The sequence below is a fragment of the Pseudonaja textilis genome, chromosome 4, assembly GCF_049901715.1.
Source record: "Pseudonaja textilis isolate UNSWEBS1 chromosome 4, rPseTex1.2, whole genome shotgun sequence".
Classification (NCBI taxonomy): Eukaryota; Metazoa; Chordata; class Lepidosauria; order Squamata; family Elapidae; genus Pseudonaja; species Pseudonaja textilis.
The window spans coordinates 61,827,596-61,846,780 of NC_141993.1; the positions used below are offsets into that span (position 1 = coordinate 61,827,596).

At 34.4% G+C, this 19,185-nt stretch overlaps 1 protein-coding gene across 1 annotated transcript in view; it reads right to left on the bottom strand.

Annotated features, from left to right (window-relative positions):
* FARSB (phenylalanyl-tRNA synthetase subunit beta) overlaps positions 1 to 15,032 on the bottom strand; it is a 34,719-nt gene extending 19,687 nt beyond the window's left edge. Inside the window, exons 1-11 of the mRNA XM_026701510.2 lie at positions 14,939 to 15,032; positions 14,255 to 14,310; positions 8,473 to 8,627; positions 7,063 to 7,135; positions 6,623 to 6,738; positions 6,165 to 6,315; positions 4,829 to 4,937; positions 2,944 to 3,014; positions 2,367 to 2,428; positions 2,229 to 2,280; positions 580 to 641 (exon numbers count right to left, since the gene is read on the bottom strand). Of these exons, the coding sequence (XP_026557295.1) occupies positions 580 to 641; positions 2,229 to 2,280; positions 2,367 to 2,428; positions 2,944 to 3,014; positions 4,829 to 4,937; positions 6,165 to 6,315; positions 6,623 to 6,738; positions 7,063 to 7,135; positions 8,473 to 8,627; positions 14,255 to 14,310; positions 14,939 to 14,996 (965 nt within the window). The 5' untranslated portion in view covers positions 14,997 to 15,032. The remainder of the gene's footprint in view (positions 1 to 579; positions 642 to 2,228; positions 2,281 to 2,366; positions 2,429 to 2,943; positions 3,015 to 4,828; positions 4,938 to 6,164; positions 6,316 to 6,622; positions 6,739 to 7,062; positions 7,136 to 8,472; positions 8,628 to 14,254; positions 14,311 to 14,938) is intronic.
* Positions 15,033 to 19,185: the final 4,153 nt, after the last annotated feature.

A 19,185-nucleotide genomic window follows, 5' to 3' on the forward strand; every position in this document is an offset into this window, starting at 1 on the left:
ATCAATTATTTTCATGTCATTCACACTGTTTACCATTTACCTGCCTTACAATCCTAGCTGCAATCTTCTATACGCTGAGATCATTGCCAGATGGGCCTCCTAGATGGGATTTGCTACCCATTATGCTTTTGGCAATCCAGCTTTGCCACAGTTTTTTAAAAAATATGTAAGTTATAGATTAGGTCACAAACCTAAACTGTACTTTTGCCACAAAGAGCATTCTCTGCTCATGATAAGAACAATACCGAACATTTCATTTTGATCAGTATGCCACATGCACAACCAAAGCCAGTTTTGCTGCAAGCATACTCACAATATCCTATTCAAGCTAGGATCTCAAATCTAGAGTCTACTTTGCAAGCTAACATGTTATCACACTTACTAAGTTGTGATTTAATAGTATTACAGTTTGTACAACGAATCAAGAAGTCTGGCTAAATAATATACTTCTAATAAATTATGACTAGTCTTGCCTATTCTTATAAAAATTACCATTGATTAGAACCAATCACACAAAAATCTTATCACACATGCTGTAAATAGCATTCCATACACATTTTCTAAAGAAAAAGAACATACCTAATTCCAATCTTCTTATTAATTATTTCGGGTTTTATCTTTTCACGACGATAGGGCAGCTCCTAAAAGATGATGACACAAGAAACATTGCTCTAATATCATTAGACTTGCTTCCAAAACAAACTTAGTTTTCAACTAAGTATTGCTAATCAGTTTTACTATTTTAAAATATTAGTAATTATTATTAAACAAACATATTAAATATGTTTCTGACTAAACATATGATAATAATACTTTTCATAATCATCCATCATATGACATTTAACAAGACATTAGCATCAGATATGCACAAAACAAATAGCTATAAGTGAATATGAACTGTCCCAGGCTTTAAAAAAGCTTCTCCAGTATGCATTGCCAGGCAGAAAAACACCAATAACTTATCAACATCTACCACATATAATTAACTGCTTGTCGAATCACCTTCTGATATTTGTAGCAGTGTTGAGTGATTCATTCTCTGGAACATGCTGTTACTGAAAATATGTGCAGCCTCTACTTTGTTAGTATATTTATTATATGTTATATATTTTGCATTGGTTCAGAATTGTATTATTTTTCTTTCAATATAGGCAAGATTCATAGTGTTCTGTTTTTCCACTGGTTTTTTGGCAGGAAGGTCTTCTCCAAAAGATCAGCAGAATATCTTTTAGAAGTTAACTAAGAAGGGAAAATGTCTGCTTCCTTATATAAGGTAGTTAAAATATAAGAAATCTGAGATTTCAACTATGCTTTGGATTGTAATTATTTATTTTAACATATAGGCAAAAAACTCTTACACAACTTATACATAGATTAGACATAAACAAACCTTTTGAACCTGACAAAACATAAATATTATCAATATATGCTAGATGCATTTATAAAATGGCATGCAGTAGGAAACTTAGCTGTATATTAAATGACTTCGAGTGGACAGAGAAGATCACAAAACAATAGGTATCAACAAAAAATTTCAAATTAAAACTATTTGGAATTTGAAATAAACTGCTTGGAGTTCTAAACAGTATTTTTAAAGGCAAAACTGCTCTCTTGAACTTTTTTTTTTTTTAGTTCAAAACATTTCCAAAATGAAGCCTAGCTTGTAATACTTACAACTGATTTACGCTTCAGTGCCTGGAGCATTCAAAATTAAAAATGATTCAAATAGAACATTCATTTACCAGAACACAAACTGAGTCTCTTTCCAGAGAACTTTCTAACTCACTAGGATGCTCTTTACCACTATCACTTACTTCTAATTTTTTTTTTTGAAAAATCTTAATTCTATTCTATAGGGTCAACATCCTGAGGACAATACCCATGCTTTGGTAAATCATGAGTGAAGCAATTTAGTTCAGATAAAATATGAAGTTAGAAAATGCACTGCAGTGGACAGTGCTATCCATTTGATACAGCAACACTTTAAAATATATCTTGGGCAACCAGTATATTTTAATATATTAAATAGAACAACGTGGGAAATAGTAATAATACCATTCAGTAAGGAAGATCTATGGAACTCAGAAGGGGTAATAAAGACAAATGTCGAGAATTACTTTCAGAAGACAAAATATCTGAAAAAAATTACATATACTGGCTTTCCTTTCCAAAAATGTTCTGTTTCTTAAATATATAAAAACTCTTATGTTAGCTTTTATAATACTCACTGGAAAGATGTAGCTTTTTCCATTAGGATAAGTTACTTCTACTGCTTCAACCCTTAAAGAGAGCAAAAATACACAATTAAAGCAGAGGCTACAACAAATATGTATACTATTATAAAAGGAAAAGTCAGACTAACTCACGTAAATGGCTTATTGCAATATTCACTAAACATTGTAACCAGGATATCGAGTACGATTTTTGCCTGAAAGACAGAAAGCATACCTATTTCTTAAATCAAAGTATTTAATTATTAAATACTATAAGTAACTGTATTAAATTAATGAATATTTTAAATACAAAATTACAGTATCAGTTCATAAGAAATCTTTAAAAACTTTATTAGTTTTCCAAAACTGTCATGAAAAACCAGGCAACTAAATTACTAACTAAACCAATTAACAAATGAAGCGTCTGCATGTCTATGAAGCTGACAAAAGATCCAAACTCTGAGTAGTTCATTACATTATATACATTTATATCCATTTTAACTTCTAGAGACATAAAAATGACCCCAACAATTGATTGCCATGATCCAATATTTTCAAATAGTTTATAAAGCATCAAACTTACTCCTTATATTCAGTTTGAAGCAGGTCATATTTCTAAAAACCAAATACTGATCAGCAGTTAAGGTCAGTTTCAAAGGGACATCATTCTTATTTTATTTTGTAGATCAAGATTAACTTTGCTCAACCTTTGTTGGTCAAGGGTATTTACCTTGGTAAGATCTGTGGCTGTACACTCAATGAATACATTTCTAGTGTTGAGGCTAATTTTTGAATGTTCTCCTAAAAAACAGAAATACACTGGAATTGAAGATGCAATTTTTTGTGTCGTTGAATTGAAAAGACTGGGGTTTATAGATCTTTCTATCGAATAATTAGAGCTACTATACTAGAAAACCTAACAACCAGCAGAATAAATATGCATGCTGAGATCCAAGTAATCTTTCTTTAAACGAACAAGAGCTTGCAGGTCCTGTAGGTTCTTGTTTCTCCTTGTTTATAGCCGTTCCTAATTTTGTATCAGGATATTTGAGAAGACTCTGAAATCCAGACATGATTACACCTACATTATTTTGGGGACCAGGCCCTGCAGCTGAAATTACTGGTGAAGGGTACAATATAGTCAATGGAAAGTTCTACATATGCTATAATTTTATACACCTAGGTGGTTTACAGAGTCAGCATATTGCCCCCAACAATCTGGGTCCTCATTTTACCAGCCTCAGGAGCATGGAAGACTGAGTCAACCTTGAGCCGGTCAGAAAAAAACTACCAAACTGCTGACAGCCAATGATCAGCAGAAGTAGCCTGCAGTACTGCCTTCTAATCACTGTGCCACCGCAGCTGAATTTCAGTAATTGTGGTTACAACCTGCATAAATAGCATGGCTTCCCTAAGAAACTGGTGTCATTTGAACTGCAATAAAGTGCCAAAGTTATTCTTTGAAAAATGAAGCAATACTGCCTATAGCTAAAGACAACACTGGTGCATCAATGGATAGATTGTTTATATTTTGAAACATGTTGCAGTATTTATTTAAAGAACATGCAAATATATATTAAATGTAATCTCCAAAATATGATTAAATTATGTTACATCGTATTTTGTTAAGGAGCTGAAATTATGAAAATCACTCTGTCGTCAGTTTTATAAATGTTTTAACGGACCAGAATCCCCAGTTCCTATGCTGTCTAGAATTCATTAACTATGTTGCTTCATAACAGGAATGAATGTCTGCAATCTGAGCAGTGTGCATAGCAGTTTCGCTTCCCCATCTGTAAGCAAGAATTCTGAAATTCTGGCTTCCTATGAAGTACCAATGCACTTCCCATGAGGGTTCACTAGGAGCCTCAATCTGTTCCCGTAACAGATTTTTCTGTTCTTGTTCTTTACAGAAAGATACTCAGTCTCATTCCAAAATCAAATTCTTGAAAAATCTGTAACTTTAGAACTGTTTTAAGTAATATGTAAAAATGCATTTTACAACAATAACATTCATCATCATGAAATGAGTTTCTGATTATCTATGTTTCCCCTATTTTCTTATCTTGGGAGCCTTCCCCAAATATGTTCCGGATGTACAGTACATGGGAAGGATGAAGACAGAAGAAGAATCTAATTTGCTAGTAGCATCTACTCTCCTGAGTAGATATATATACCTAAGTGTACATATGAGAACCTTGGTGCTTTCTGAGCTTGCTTGTTTTCTTGCAGATGTTTCATTATCCAAACTAGCTAACATCCTCAGTGCTAGTTTGGGTAATGAAACACCTGCAAGAAAACAAGCAAGCTCAGAGAGTATCAAGGATCCCTCATGTCAACCTTGAGCTACAAATATTCTCCTTTATTAGTACATATGTGAACTTCAGCTAATTTAAAAATAAAAAATTATAATCCATTTCTGTTAAAGAGTTGAAACAATCAGATCTTGAGAATATATTCAAAAAGCATGAAGTAAGGAACAGGGGGAAAAAAATCTTATATTGAGGAGTATGTCCTGAAATAAATAGAACAAATTTCAGACTGTAACAGTATGCCATTTCCTACTTCTCTCATTTAACTGAGGTTAAAACAAATGTTGCTAAGAAAAGTCTTACCATTAATTATTGGTGGCATGGAGAGAACAATACCGTTGCTGTCATAGATAACTGGATAAAGTGATTCATTTTCAATAATATGTAGATAGTGTCTAAGATGGCTATCCGTCTAAAGCAAACAAAAGTTAATGTTTATATCTTTCCTCAGAAACCCTTAGTGTCATCTTATAATATCTGTATAACATACATTACTACCTATAATAAATGCATAGAGGTTATATATGAATAATTTTTTTCATTGGAAAAAGTCACTATATGCTAGAAAGGTGATTGGCAATTCATTTATTTCCCAGTATATTCCTTATGGCACATTCCTTATTCAAAAGTCTACAACCAGATATGAAATTAGAAATAGAACAATCTGTAAAAACTCAACTGGCTTTCAATTTATTGCTAAGCTGTATAAAACAAGCAAACTCTCAAGGAGTTTGGATGTTGACAAATTCATAACAGAATATAGTACACACTACACTGTGACCATAGTGCAATAATTTTACAGTATCACTAGAAGAGAAAATTCTAATGTTATCCATTATGGGAGAAAAACATTAAAAGCAGATTTTATTTTACAGGACATTAGATTTCAGGCCAAGGCCCTTAAAGTGTTGGGGAAATGGAACCAGTAAAGTAAATTTGGCACAGAAAGTATAGAGAAATACATGAAGGATTCCTTATTTGGGTAGGAAGTTGGACAAGAAGACCTCCAAGGTTCTTTCCAGCTCTGATTCTATGAAGCATAAGAAGATACATGAAGAGCAAAAACCGGAGTCTAATCCAAACAGCAATATACTGTAAACAGCTGTTTAGCTTTAGCAAGATTGTTACATCACAGTCTTTCAGACAGAACTATTATATAATGTCTCCTAAATCACAAAGTGGGCTCGCAAGCTCAGTTCTATGCTATGGCAACTAAATGAACAAATCATAGTTAGGGCAAGCACTTACTTCAAGAAGCAACAGTACTGTGAGATCAGAAATGAATTTACAAAAAAAGATAAAACCTATTTTAGCAATGCTCAAAAGTTTACTGGATTACTGCATGATCTAAGGTTTTCTACTACTGGCCAAATGTTTTGGAATATTCCTAGTTATAAAAGTTGGGTGTTTTCCCAAATCCATGAGTTCACTAGGAGCCTCAGTTACATTGTATTGTTTATGTGTGTTTATTTTTTTACAGGTTATAGACATTGTTCTTGCTTATACTATCATGTGATGATGTCTGCATGTATTTATAATTGTATTCATCCAAAGTTACTATGCTGACATAGATGACCATATACATTATATCAAATCATAAACAAAGGGAAAAATATCAAGTTGTTTTAAAGTAACCTACCCTGTACATTTCCATGATTTCAGGAGCACTATATTCTTTATCCTGATTCAATGGTTTGAATTTAATTTCAGGTGGTGGCTTAGCTGTATATATAAATGGGCCAGAGATTGTATCTAGATCATGACTACCAATTGCAACTAATGATCTCTTCCTAAAAAGAAAGCAAAATGAATTAACATCTCTTCTAGATTCCCATTAAACAGGGTACCGATACATTCTTGTATAATAAATATTATTCATGAATAATAAACTTTGAATATTACACTGTAATTTGCATCTGAAAATGAATACACACATATTATATGCAGAAGTTTTCTTCCCTTTTTATTTACATCTGATTTTTAAAATACCATACAAAAACAGTATTCTTTAGCATTTTCTTTTCAACTTAAACAGATTCTAATTCAATACATTTAATATTTCAATAAAAATAAATTATTTTTCAGAATACAACTAACCTGCATATATTTTGATGCAATTTCTCTTGTAGGTCAATGAAACTATCATAGCGGTCTTTGACAAAAGTTATATTACGAAGAACTGCAGCCACTGCATAAGGACGGATTTGGGCAGTCTGCCATAAAATGGATATAATTATTTGTGAAAGACAATTTGGGTGAAAATATTAAATGCTCCATAAAGCAATCCATTATTTAATAAAATTAAGCCTTCCTCTTAAACAAAAACATTTAAGATAACTAATCCTGTAGATTTTAAAAATGAGTATTAATTGTATTCTTTACATGTCTGTATTCAAAGAAAAAGAACAGCAGTACAGTTAATCAATATAATAATTTTATGCTTGTTGACTCTTAGCTAACCTCTACAAAAATTGACTTAAATTTGAAAACATGTATTTACAATCTATGCATCAAGATGAGGATTCAACTTTACTTACCTCTTCACTAATGGTAAGTCTTTGAATTTCACCATTGGGTGGTGTGATTTTTTTATATCGTGGAGCCCTTATTCTAAAATAATGAGATTTTAATATTAAAGATCAGCTTTGGATGCATAAAATTAGGCTCCACCTTAATGCCTATCTCCCATACCCAGCTAGCACACAGAAACATACACATTCTTCCAGCATGATTCAAAAAGCTACTTTGAGCTAAAAAAATTAAAATCTGAAATATTTTGTCTATCACTAGCAGATAATTCTGTCATTATTATCAGATTCTAATCATAAAGGATTGTGTCTTAAATATTTTAAATGCTATTAAATAGCAGCAAATGGAAATGATTTGCCATTCAGAAATTTGTTTCAATTTCTTACTTTACTTGAAGCTACCTATCTAAAAAGCATGAAATGTTTGATTTAAAGTAATATAAAATATTGTTTAAACAACAAGCAAACAAATTATATGGGCCCAAAGCAGTTCAAGCAACCTGAATTTCTAGTTATTTCTGAATCTATCCTTTACAAGCACTTAGACATTTACCGCTTCACAATGCTTTACAGCCCTAAAGCTTTACAGTCAGCATATTGGGTCCTCATTTTACTGACCACAAAAGGATACAGATTGTTACAACAGCAACTGGTTTACCATGATTGAGCAATATAATTTTAAAGTATGATTTCACATGATCATATCACTTAGTGAACGAAAATCCCAGATTATTGGTCAGGAATAACAGCAGTCCAAGGTAAGAAGAATGGTATGGCACAGAAAAGGAGGCTTGGGATCGCAGTGCAGGCTGCATATGAGTTGGGAAAAGGCTTGGGAGACCTGCTGTAGGCCTCATGCAAGTGAAGGAAAGCCTGGGGTGGATGGCACAGGGCAGTGTGACCGTAGAAAGGCTAGTGGAGTGGATGGAGTGGCAGGCAAAAGCATGGGAAGGCTGGGGGTTGATGGCATGACATTGCCACAAATACAGGAAAGACAGAGAGATTTATCAGTGTGACTTGTAACCTCTTTTGTAAGCTTCCATATTGATTTTGCTTGTGGGAAGGCAAAAGGGAAGGTTGAAAATGTCAATTACATGACTTAAAACATTGCAACCATTAGTGCAAACCAGATTTTAAGCAACCAAATCATGACCAGGGGACCAGGAGCCACTGTGCCAGCCAGAAAATCAAGGATCAGTTGTAAGTACCACTTGTTCAGTGTCATTACAACTTCAAACAGTTGCTGAATGAAATGGCTGATAAAGTGAAGACTACTTAAAAGTGTAAAGTTTGAATTATTAGGTATGATCTGTTGCTAAAGCACAAACACATTAAAAATAATTCAGGAATTGAGATGTTTTGTCTTACTGCTTACTTATAAGCCTAATACAGCATTTAATAATAGTCATAGAGTATTACCTCTCTTTAAAAATCTGAAGACCTCTGACTAGCCCTTCCAAACAAAGGAGATCATATCGATTAGCAGGAACATCAATTTTATACAGAATAGTTTCTGATGCACCCTCTGCTTTTCCATCACCTTTTTCTTTGCTTATTATGTCCTTCTCGGAAGTCTAAAATTTAAAAAAATGTATAAAAGATACAAACACAAACTTATGGGTAGACATCAATGTCAAGCAGCATGAGTCTTTTGCAATATACCTTTTAACTCCTCCTATACAACTCTACCAATGTTGCTTTTGAAACCTTCAAAATCCTTTTGAGAGACTGTGAAGTTCATGGAAGCTTGAAGACAGAAAAGAGAAACTACCTAAATCTTTTGTTTGAAATAGTGAAGGCAGTAAAAACAATATACAGGTAGTTCTCAATTTATGACTGGTCACTCAGCAACCATTCAAAGTTCACAGATTCCCCAAAAGCTACTTATGACCTTGTTTCAAAGTTATGGCAGTTGCAGCACCCTTGCAGTCATTACTCCTTATGACAAACTACAGGGATACTGAGTACTCAACGCATCATTGGATCTCTGCAACCACTCATCTACCCAAGGAGATCAGGCCAGCTGTGGTGGGAGCAAGACAGCTGGAGTTTGCAAGCCTCCAATTTCCTTCCTATCCAGCAAGAAAGGGGAGATCAAGCTGGCCAAAGCCTGCAAATGTCCACCCTCCTTCCTTTCCAAGGACTTGCAGTATTCAGCCTCTTCCAGGCCTAGCAACATCCAATGTACTCTTCTGTTTTTCGCAGCTTCTGAGAGGCACAGAACATCACAAAACTGCATCTTGTTAGATGCCCAAGTCTGTCAAAATCCTTCTGAATCTCGAGTCTATCTTTCAAAGTGTTGGCAATTCCTCCCAGCTTAGTGTTGCTTGCAAATGATCCCCTCACCTAGATCATTTATGAAGATGAGGCCCAAGACAGAACCTTGAGATACCCCACTGCTTGCTTCCCTCCACATAAGTGAAGCTCCATTGAGGACTACATACTGAATCCAGCTAATCCACAGCATTTCCCTGATCCACCAATTTAATCATTTTATAAAAGAAGGCAATAAAGTTTGTCTGGCATAATCTGTTTTTAATTAATCCATGCTGGCTTCCAGTAACCACCTTATTCATTTCTAGATACTCAACCTATTATAAATATATCATAAAACATGTTCTGACCAGCTCGCAAGTGTATTTACAAATACTTTTAACCTTTCTGTTACACAAGCCATTGTTCCATCTTGTCTCAAAACTTCCATTATTATTCCAGTTCCTCAAAAGCCCTCTCCTGATACTTTAAATGACTATAGACCAGTAGCTCTCATACCCATAGTTATGAAGTGTTTTGAAAGACTGGTCTTAAAATATATACAGAATTGCCTCCCATCAAACCTTGACCCATACCAGTTTGCCTATCGGAATAACAGGTCCACACAGGATGCTATTGCCATGGCTCTCCACGTTGCACTGAACCATCTGGAGCATAGTGGGAGCTATGTAAGGATGCTTTTCATTGATTACAGCTCAGCTTTTAATACCATCATTCCAGCTATACTGATTAAGAAGTTGCTAGAATTGGGCCTCTCCTCTCACATCTGCTGTTGGATAAAGGACTTTCTTACTAACAGACCCCAAACTGTTAGGATTGACAGTTATTTTCCCTCTACTCTTGCTCTCAGCACTGGCTCTCCACAGGGTTGTGTGCTGAGCCCCCTTTTGTATTCACTCTACACCTATGACTGCACTTCTACTTGTCCCACTAATCCTATAATAAAATTTGCAGACGACACCACATTGGTGGGACTCATATCAGAAGATGAAACGGTTCTCACTGGTTCCCACTGGTCTTGTGGTGCAAGACTCATAACCTCACCCTGAACATCCAAAAGACCAAAAAATTGATTATAGACTTCAGACGATGCAAAGCAGAGCTTCTCCCACTATGTATCAATGGAGACTGTGTGGAAAGAGTTCAGTTTTAAATTTCTAGGAACTCATATTTCCGACAACCTTACTTGGTCGGTTCACACTATGGCCACTACAAAGAAGGCCCAACAGCGCCTGCACTTTCTGAGGCTGCTGAAAAAGAGTGGTCTGGGTGAGAAGTTGCTGGTTACTTTTTACCGTTCTACCATCGAGAGCATTTTGGCATACTGTGTAACGGTGTGGTATGCTGGGTGCTCTGTAGTGGATAAGATGATGCTCCAGAGAGTTATAAGCACAAAAAATCATCAGTTGCTTTTTCTTCTTTGGAAGAGATTGCGAAGACCAGACTCCTCTCTAGAGCACAAAAAATCTCCACAGAAATGGAGGAGGGCAGAGCTGGCATCGCGACGATACGGCATATGATCTTGGAGGTCTGAAATCGCTGCCGATATCTTTGCTCCTGGGCGGTCCTATCGGATCTAAACCATCCCGAAGAGACAGTGAAGGTGAAGAGCACATCCTGTCGATCCCAGGGATACCAAAAAGTCCCTGGTAGATCCAGGAAAAGCTCTTCTTGCCAGTGGCAAAGAGGCAGCCATTAAAGCTGCTGAAGTTGGGACAGCTCCAAAATGAAAGAGAACAGAAAGAGAGAGTGTGCCAGTTTGGTGAGAACTTTTTCTTAATTCTAAGATCTGAAAGGACACCCTAAGGAAAAGAAAGAATCTGTAAAAGTTTTGACAGAAGTGATTAAGCGGCGATTTTAAACAGGAATGTCAAAGTAAATTTTTTTTCTTATTGCTGGATTTTCTATACACGATCTTATATTTTGAAACTGGACTGATTTTTTTCTTTTCCATCTATTTTTTTTCTCCTTTTTGATTTTGTAACATTTTAGGCTACAGACTCTCTTTTAGTTATTTCTTTTTTAAAAATATCTTTTTCTTTCTTTTTTATTAATTCTTATTATATTTTGCTTGGAAAAGGAGGGGGAAAGTGAAAGCAAAGAAACTTTGTAACACTGCCAACTAGAGGGTTGGAAATATTCTATTTCTCCTGTGACCAGACAAAGCTGAGAAATAAAGAACTGAGACTTTTTTTCAAGGACGTTGCTATTTGATAAGATAGAGGGAAAAGCATGGGAGAGTATTATTGCAGGTGCTCTTCTGGGTTTCTATCAACAGCTGGAGTCTGGTGTTGAAACCTAGGGAAATAAAAAGGTGGTAAGTTTTTGGAGAAGAGAGTTATAATAACAGCCTTGGATAATTAAACAAAGTGCAGTGTGCTCTTTTTACTTTTTCTAAGTTGTGCTATCCCTCCTCACCAGCTTTATTTTATTTCATTTTATCTTTTTTTTTTGCAATAGCTATTTGGATCTTTGGCTTTGTTGGAGCTTGTCTTTGTTTTTCTTTTTCTTTTGGAAGTCCAATCTCTACACTTGCTTTTTATTTTAAAGGGAAAGCTTTAGTATTAATGTTTCCTTTTTTTTAAGGGAATAACCTTTTTTTCTCCTTTCCTGGTATTTTTGTTTTTTCATCTACCTTTCTGGTTTATTTTTATGCACTCTTTTCTATTTGAGACCTCTCAATTGGATTAAGGTGTTGAAGAACCTGAAGAATTTTTCCTTTTCTTTTTTTTTCCAAGCCTTTTTCTTCATCTAACTACTGATTGGATTAAGGTATACAAGAACCTGAAGAAATTTTGTCCTCCCTTTTTTTTTTTTATCATTACTATTTGGCTTCTTTTTTCTACTATTTTTATTTTGAACTACAATTGGTTATTTCACAATTGGATTAAGGTTTAGAAGAACCTGAAGATTTTGAATTGCTTAAAATGAGTAGGAAACTAACAGCTCCTGGTTCTTCAACTTCTTCTTCTTCTCCACCATCTGGAGGACAACGTTCAATACAGACAATGTTAAAGCAAGAAAAAGAAAAAGTGACTCTGCAGATGATTATGCAAGGAATTCAAAATATTCAAGCAAGATCAGAGAATATTGAAAAGAGAATAGAGAATATTGAACAAAGAATGGAGAACATTGAACAAAGAACAGGGAAAACCGATGAAAAAGTGGAGAACATCCAACAAATGATGTTGAAGTATGATGAGAGATTCCAAAAAATTGAAGAAGTTAAACAAAGAGACAAGAAGATTGGAGATATTGATAATAGATTAACGGTGGTTGAACAAGATAAAAGTGGTATGTTGAGATGGGAGATGGATAGATCAGAATTCTATCTTAGATTCCAAAAGGAAGAGGAAGAAAAAGGACAAAACTTAGCTGAGATAATGATAGAAATACTGGCTGAAGCTTTGGAAATAACTCAAGAGAAGATGATGGATGGAATAGATGAGGTTTATCGAGTTTTCACAAGATATGCGATGAGAAATAGCTTACCAAGAGAAGTTCACATTAAATTTACAAAGAAAGCCATTAAAATGCAAATATTGCAAGTGGCAAAAGAGAAAACATTGAAATATAAAGACAAGGAGATTGTGGTCTTGAAACAAATACCCAGAAGAGTGAGAGAGATGAGAAGAGAATACCGATTCCTGACTAAAATGCTACTTAAAAAAGAGGTGAATTATAGTTGGCTGATTCCAGAAGGTTTAATGTTCACATGGCAAGAACAGAGATATAGAATTGACTCAATTGAGAAAGCGGAATTATATTATACAGAATTTTTTGGAGGGAAAGAGGAAGAGGCAGAAAAAGAAATCTCACTCATTGAATTCCAAGAGGACTGCCAAATGGCGATTGAAAAAGAAGGTGCAGTAGGTGGAAAGGTGGAAGCCAAAGAATAACATGAACTAAGATCTACGAGAGCTGCTAAACCTAACTACAAAATATTACCATGGAAGAGAAAAAACTGATTACAATTAATATAAATGGACTTAACTCAGCCGTTAAAAGAAGGAAAACCTTTAATAAATTAGAGAAATTAAAATTTGATATAATTTGTCTACAAGAAGTACATATTAAAAAACATGAACAATTGTTGATACAGCCAAAATTAGGGAAAATATTTACTTCCTTGACACAATGTAAGAAAAGAGGAGTGGTTTTATATATTAAAGAGACCATCCCAGCAAAATTGATTTATACTGATGATGACAGAAGAATACTAATGGTGGAAATAATGGACAATAATACAAAAACACTCCTGATTATAATCTATGCCCCGAATGACAAACAAGAAGAATTCTACAAAAAACTACATATGAAAATAATTGGACTATGCTAATATAGTTATGATGGGAGTTTTTAATGGAAGTCCAATCTCTACGTTTACTCCACCCCCTTTATTATTAGAAAATAATAAATAAAGATGTACTTCTTTCTTATTATATCTACAAAATGATTTTAGGATAGATTTGGGATGATAATATGAACTGTTATAAAATAAACTAAGTAAATTATGATTATCTTGTAAAACATGAACGAATAAAAGTATAGTCAAATGATTAATTAATAATTTTTGATTGACAATATGAGATTATATGCAATGTAATTGTAATTGAAGACTACGAAATGGAAACACAAAACAATTTGTAAACCAACCGGCACACTGTATGTACACCTATGGAAGATAGCTTGATGTTTTTTTGTTTTGTTTGTTTGTTTTTAAAAACCAATAAAATTTAAAAAGAAAAAAGAAAAAGAAGGAAATAATAGCATAATTAGAACCACTGTTTTCATTGGTAAGGGTTTTTTTTTTACAAAACAGAATCCTGAATAATCAGGGAAAAATGCTTTATATGACTCTTGCATTACATTACACCTATTCCATCTTCAGTGAGTCTGCAATAAATATAATAGTAAAAATACTTACTATTTCATCAAGTTCCAAACCAAATTCAAAACACAGTTCATCAAATTCTTCATCAGCTGCAGAAAAAAAAATGTTTTTAAGATTGGTTGTCTATTAAAGTAGAATTAATGCATCTTTGGGGGGGGGGGGAAATAACTGATTTCATCTTAATATTTGGTTAAATGTCATTCAGAAGGATTCAGAGGTGACCACAAAGCAATAGGAAATGATGCAATTTTAATAAGCAACCAATATCCTTCCATTTTCATAGCTGTCGTGGGCTAAAAATCTGTATTAATAAGTAAGGTTGTTTTTGTCTGGTTTCCTGCTGGAAAATAAAAGCTCCCCACTTCCTCCCTTTATTCTGTTACTTAATCCCTCTCCAACCTGGTACCGGCTAAATGTGCGGGTGTGCAACTGCCAAGTCCACAACAGGCACGGACTTGGTCGAAAGCAGCGGGGGCTGCAGTCCAACATATTTGGTGAATGGTAAGCACTAAATCAGGGCAGGATAATGTGCCTTTTCGCCCCTGAGCTCAAAGAACTTTATGAAGGCTCCATTATACTCCAAATCTACTAAGGTGTAACTTTACCATTAACCGAATTGCCCCACATCTAGTGCAAATATCAGTTGCCATGACCTCTTTCCCCACCTCTTTCTGACCAAAAGACACGCTCACTACAAGCCCCCAAGTTTTTCCTTACTGTAACTCCTTCCCAAGGCTTGAAAAAGCAGATCTCGCTTCACGCCGACAGTCGGCATGGCCCACTAGCGGTTCCTGCCACTTTCCTTCGCGGCGCATGCGCTAGCCTCACTGTCACTAAGGGAGGCCCCAGGACTTCAACTCCCTGACGTTAAGGACTTAGTGTCTAAATTGCTGCCGATCCAAATGTTGCTTTTTGGGGGGGATGCCTCTTTGTTCAGAAGAATCAAAATAGGATAAAGTTCGTCAAAATCCTGTGTTTTTAAATTGGTGAAAAACCCAGCAGAGAGAAACCTGTATAAAATTTTGTTTTACGTTGATCAGGCTTGTCGCGGACAGCTAATCATTTCCATTTTATCAGCCGGAAAAAAGGGACACGTCTTGATCTATAGATTTAGAAACAGTAAATAGTATAGAACGGGCTTCGCCCTAGCACAAGAAACGATGCGTAAGTTACTTCTTGCATGCAAGTTATCGTAGTACTATCTAACATGCTGGCATCCATTGGAATACCGGCTCTGAGATAGGCGGATACAGATATGTAAATCAATTTAAATAGAATGAAGGGCGTGGGGTTTTTTTCAATTTCAAATGGTTTATGAATGGGATTGTGTTTATTTAATTTATACTCCTATTTACTTTCAGCATACAGTAAAATCATACCTCATAATTTTATAACAGTGTTTTTCAAACTGGGAACTGTAAGATGTGTGGACTTTAACTGTAGAATTCCCAGCCAGCAGAATTTCGAGAATTGAAATTCACACATCTTAAAAGTATGAGATATAGAGCCCCTGTGTATCTTCCGTGTTGTTCATTAAATTTGGCTTTCAGAGAAACGGATTTGCTGCTTTAGAATCTAGGTATACTGATTGGTTCACATGTATTACTGCTGTATTACTCATGATGTTGTTAGGCACGGTTTGTTAAATAAGTTTTATTTGGATACATTCAGGCATCGCAGTCTGGAAAGGATTTACAAGACTTGGATATAAATCTCTAATACTCCTTTTTTAATTATTCAGGAATTTCAGAGTATATATATTAGGGACAGACAAAATGTACAGGATGTTTTGGGGGGGATTTGTTTGTTTTCATGAAAAATTTTGATTGTAGTATTTAGTGATGGCATATATACTCTAAGCTGTAAGCTGTAAATTCTGCTTTACAAAGCACAACACTGGATCTTTTTCAGTAAGGGGAGACATGATAGACACGAAAATTGTCATATATATATATATATATATATATATATATATATATATATATATATATATATATATATATATACACACACACATACGTACATATATACATATATAATTATATATATAATAAGCAAAACACAAGCACGAAGCCAAAAGCACTAAAAGCACTTTTACTTTTTATTGAAGTGCCAGTTGTCTGCTCTTGCTTTTTCTTCCCATTTTTCCTATTAAGTATTGTAAGATGAGCAGAAAGGTACCAGCCTCAACTTCTTCAATCCCGACTTCTTCTTCCTCACCATCTGCAGGACAACGATCAATACAGGTGATGTTGCAACAGGAGAAGAAGGAAGTGACACTGCAGATGATTATGCAAGGAATTCAAAAGATACAAGCAAAAACAGATAATATTGAAAAGAGAATGGAAAACATTGAAAAGAGAACGGAGAACATCAAGCAAAGAACCGAAAAGACAGATGAGAAAATTGAAAATATCCAACAGATGATGATGCAATATGAGGACAGAATTAAGAAAATTGAAGAACAAGACGTACAAAGAGATAAGAAGATTGGAGATATGGATACCCGACTGAGTGAAGTTGAAAGAGACAAGGGTAGATCTCTGTAATCATTGGGATGGGAAATTGATAGGTCAGAATTCTATCTTAGATTCCAAAATATAGAAGAAGAAAAAGGTGAAAATCTTGCTGAAATGATGACAGAAATCCTGGCAGAAGCATTAGAAATAACTAAAGAGAAGATGATGGATGGAATGGACGAGGTTTTCTGTGTCTATGCAAGATATGCGATGAGAAATAAACTACCAAGAGAAGTTCATATCAGATTTACTAAGAAAATAATTAAATCACAAATACTGCAGGCGGCAAGAGAGAAAACACTAAAGTACAAAGATAAAGAAATAGTGGTACTGAAACAGGTACCAAGAAGAGTGAGAGAGATAAGAAGAGAATATTTATTCTTGACCAAAGAGTTACTTTAGAGAGGAATAAATTACAGATGTCTGATACCAGAAGGACTCATGTTTACCTGGCAGGAACAAAGACACAGAATTGATACAGTTGAAAAAGCTGAGTTATTCTATCTGGAATACTTCAGAGGAAAGGAGGAAGATACAAGAAAAGAAGAGTCGTTGATTGAATTTCAAGAGGAATACTTAGCACTAATTGAAAAAGAAGAAGGAGCTGTAGGTGGTGTACCCAGAGAGCAACGAGAACCAAGATCTACTAGAGCAACAAATCCTTCTTATAAAGTCTAAAATGGAGGAGAGAAGACTGATTATAATTAATATAAATGGACTCAATTCAGCTATTAAAAGAAGAAAAATATTTCTTAAGTTAGAGAAATTAAAATTTGATATAATCTGCCAACAAAAAGTACATATTAAAAAACAACATGAACACATATTGAAACAACAAAAATTAGGGAAATTATTCACAGTGTTGACACAGTGTAAAAAGAGAGGAGTGGTGTTATATATTAGAGATACAATTCCCACGGAACAAATATATACAGATGATGATGGAAGGATTTTGATGGTGGAGATAATGGACAATAATCTAAAGACACTTTTAATAGCAATCTATGCTCCAAATGATAATCAAGAAGATTTTTATAGGAAATTACATATGAAAATAATTGAACTGGACTATGCCAATATTTGTCTGATGGGAGATCTTAATGGAATAATAAATGACAAATTGGATTATAAAACACAGAAAACAGCAAAGAAAACTAGAAAGACACTGCCAAAATCCTTCTTTCGAATGGTAGATGAGATAAACTTAAAAGATGCATGGAGAGAGAGAAATGTGGAAAATAAACAATATACTTTTTATTCAAATAGACATGCATCATGGTCCAGAATAGATATGATATTGATGTCAACAGAATTGCTCTCCAACATACAAGACATTGAAATAGAAACAAGTACCTGGGCAGATCACAATCCAATAACAGTTGTATGGAAAGGACAAAAAAGGAGATCTAGATGGACTTTAAATAATACGATATTAAAGGAAAAATTGAGAGAGAACTGACTTTCTTCTTTAAAGAAAATACAAAAGAGGATACATCATTACAGAACCTCTGGGGCACGATGAAGGCTTATACAAGAGGTTTGATAATGGACTATACAAGGAAAAGAAACACAAAACAGAGAAAAACCTTTAAGAGATTGGAAGATGATTACAAGAGACTGGAAAAAGAGCTACAGAAATTTTCACAAAAAAGGACATTAAAGTTAAAATGGACATAACTAAACATAAAAAGGGGCTAATGGAAAAAGAGGAAATAGCACAAAAAATTAAAAACGCTAAGCAGAACTATTTTGAAGATACCAAAAAACCAGGCAGATGGCTAGCATATAAATTGAGAAAGGAAAGAGATTCAAGAAGGATAAATCAATTGATAAATGAACAAGGACATGTATGCTATTGAAATGCGGAGAAGAAAAAAATATTCAAGATTATTATGGAAAATTGTACCATCAAGAGAATGTTCAGGAAAAAAGAATTCAACAATACTTACAGGAAGTAAATCTGCCCCAGATACCCAAAGATATTGAAATAATGTTAGAAAGTAACATAACAATGATGGAACTAACAGAAACTTTAAAAAAGCAAAATATTGGGAAAGCACCGGGTCCGGACGGTTTACCAGTGGAATTTTATAAGACATTTCAGGAAACATTGAATCTTCCTTTATTAGAAGTTATGAATGAAGTTACGACAAGGAAGAGAATACCAAAAACATGGTCAGAAGCATATATTACACTTATACTGGAGGAGGACACAGACCCACAGCAAGTTAAAAATACAGACCTATATCCCTATTAAACTCAGATTATAAAATTTTTGTTTCAATTCTGGCAGTAAGACTGAAAAGATATTTAAACCATTTTATTCATTCTGATCAAAATGGATTTCTGCCAAAGAGACAACTTAAAGACAATATGAGAATAATTTTAGACACACTGGAATACTATGAGGCACATCCCGGAAAACAAATGGCTTTGATGTTGTAG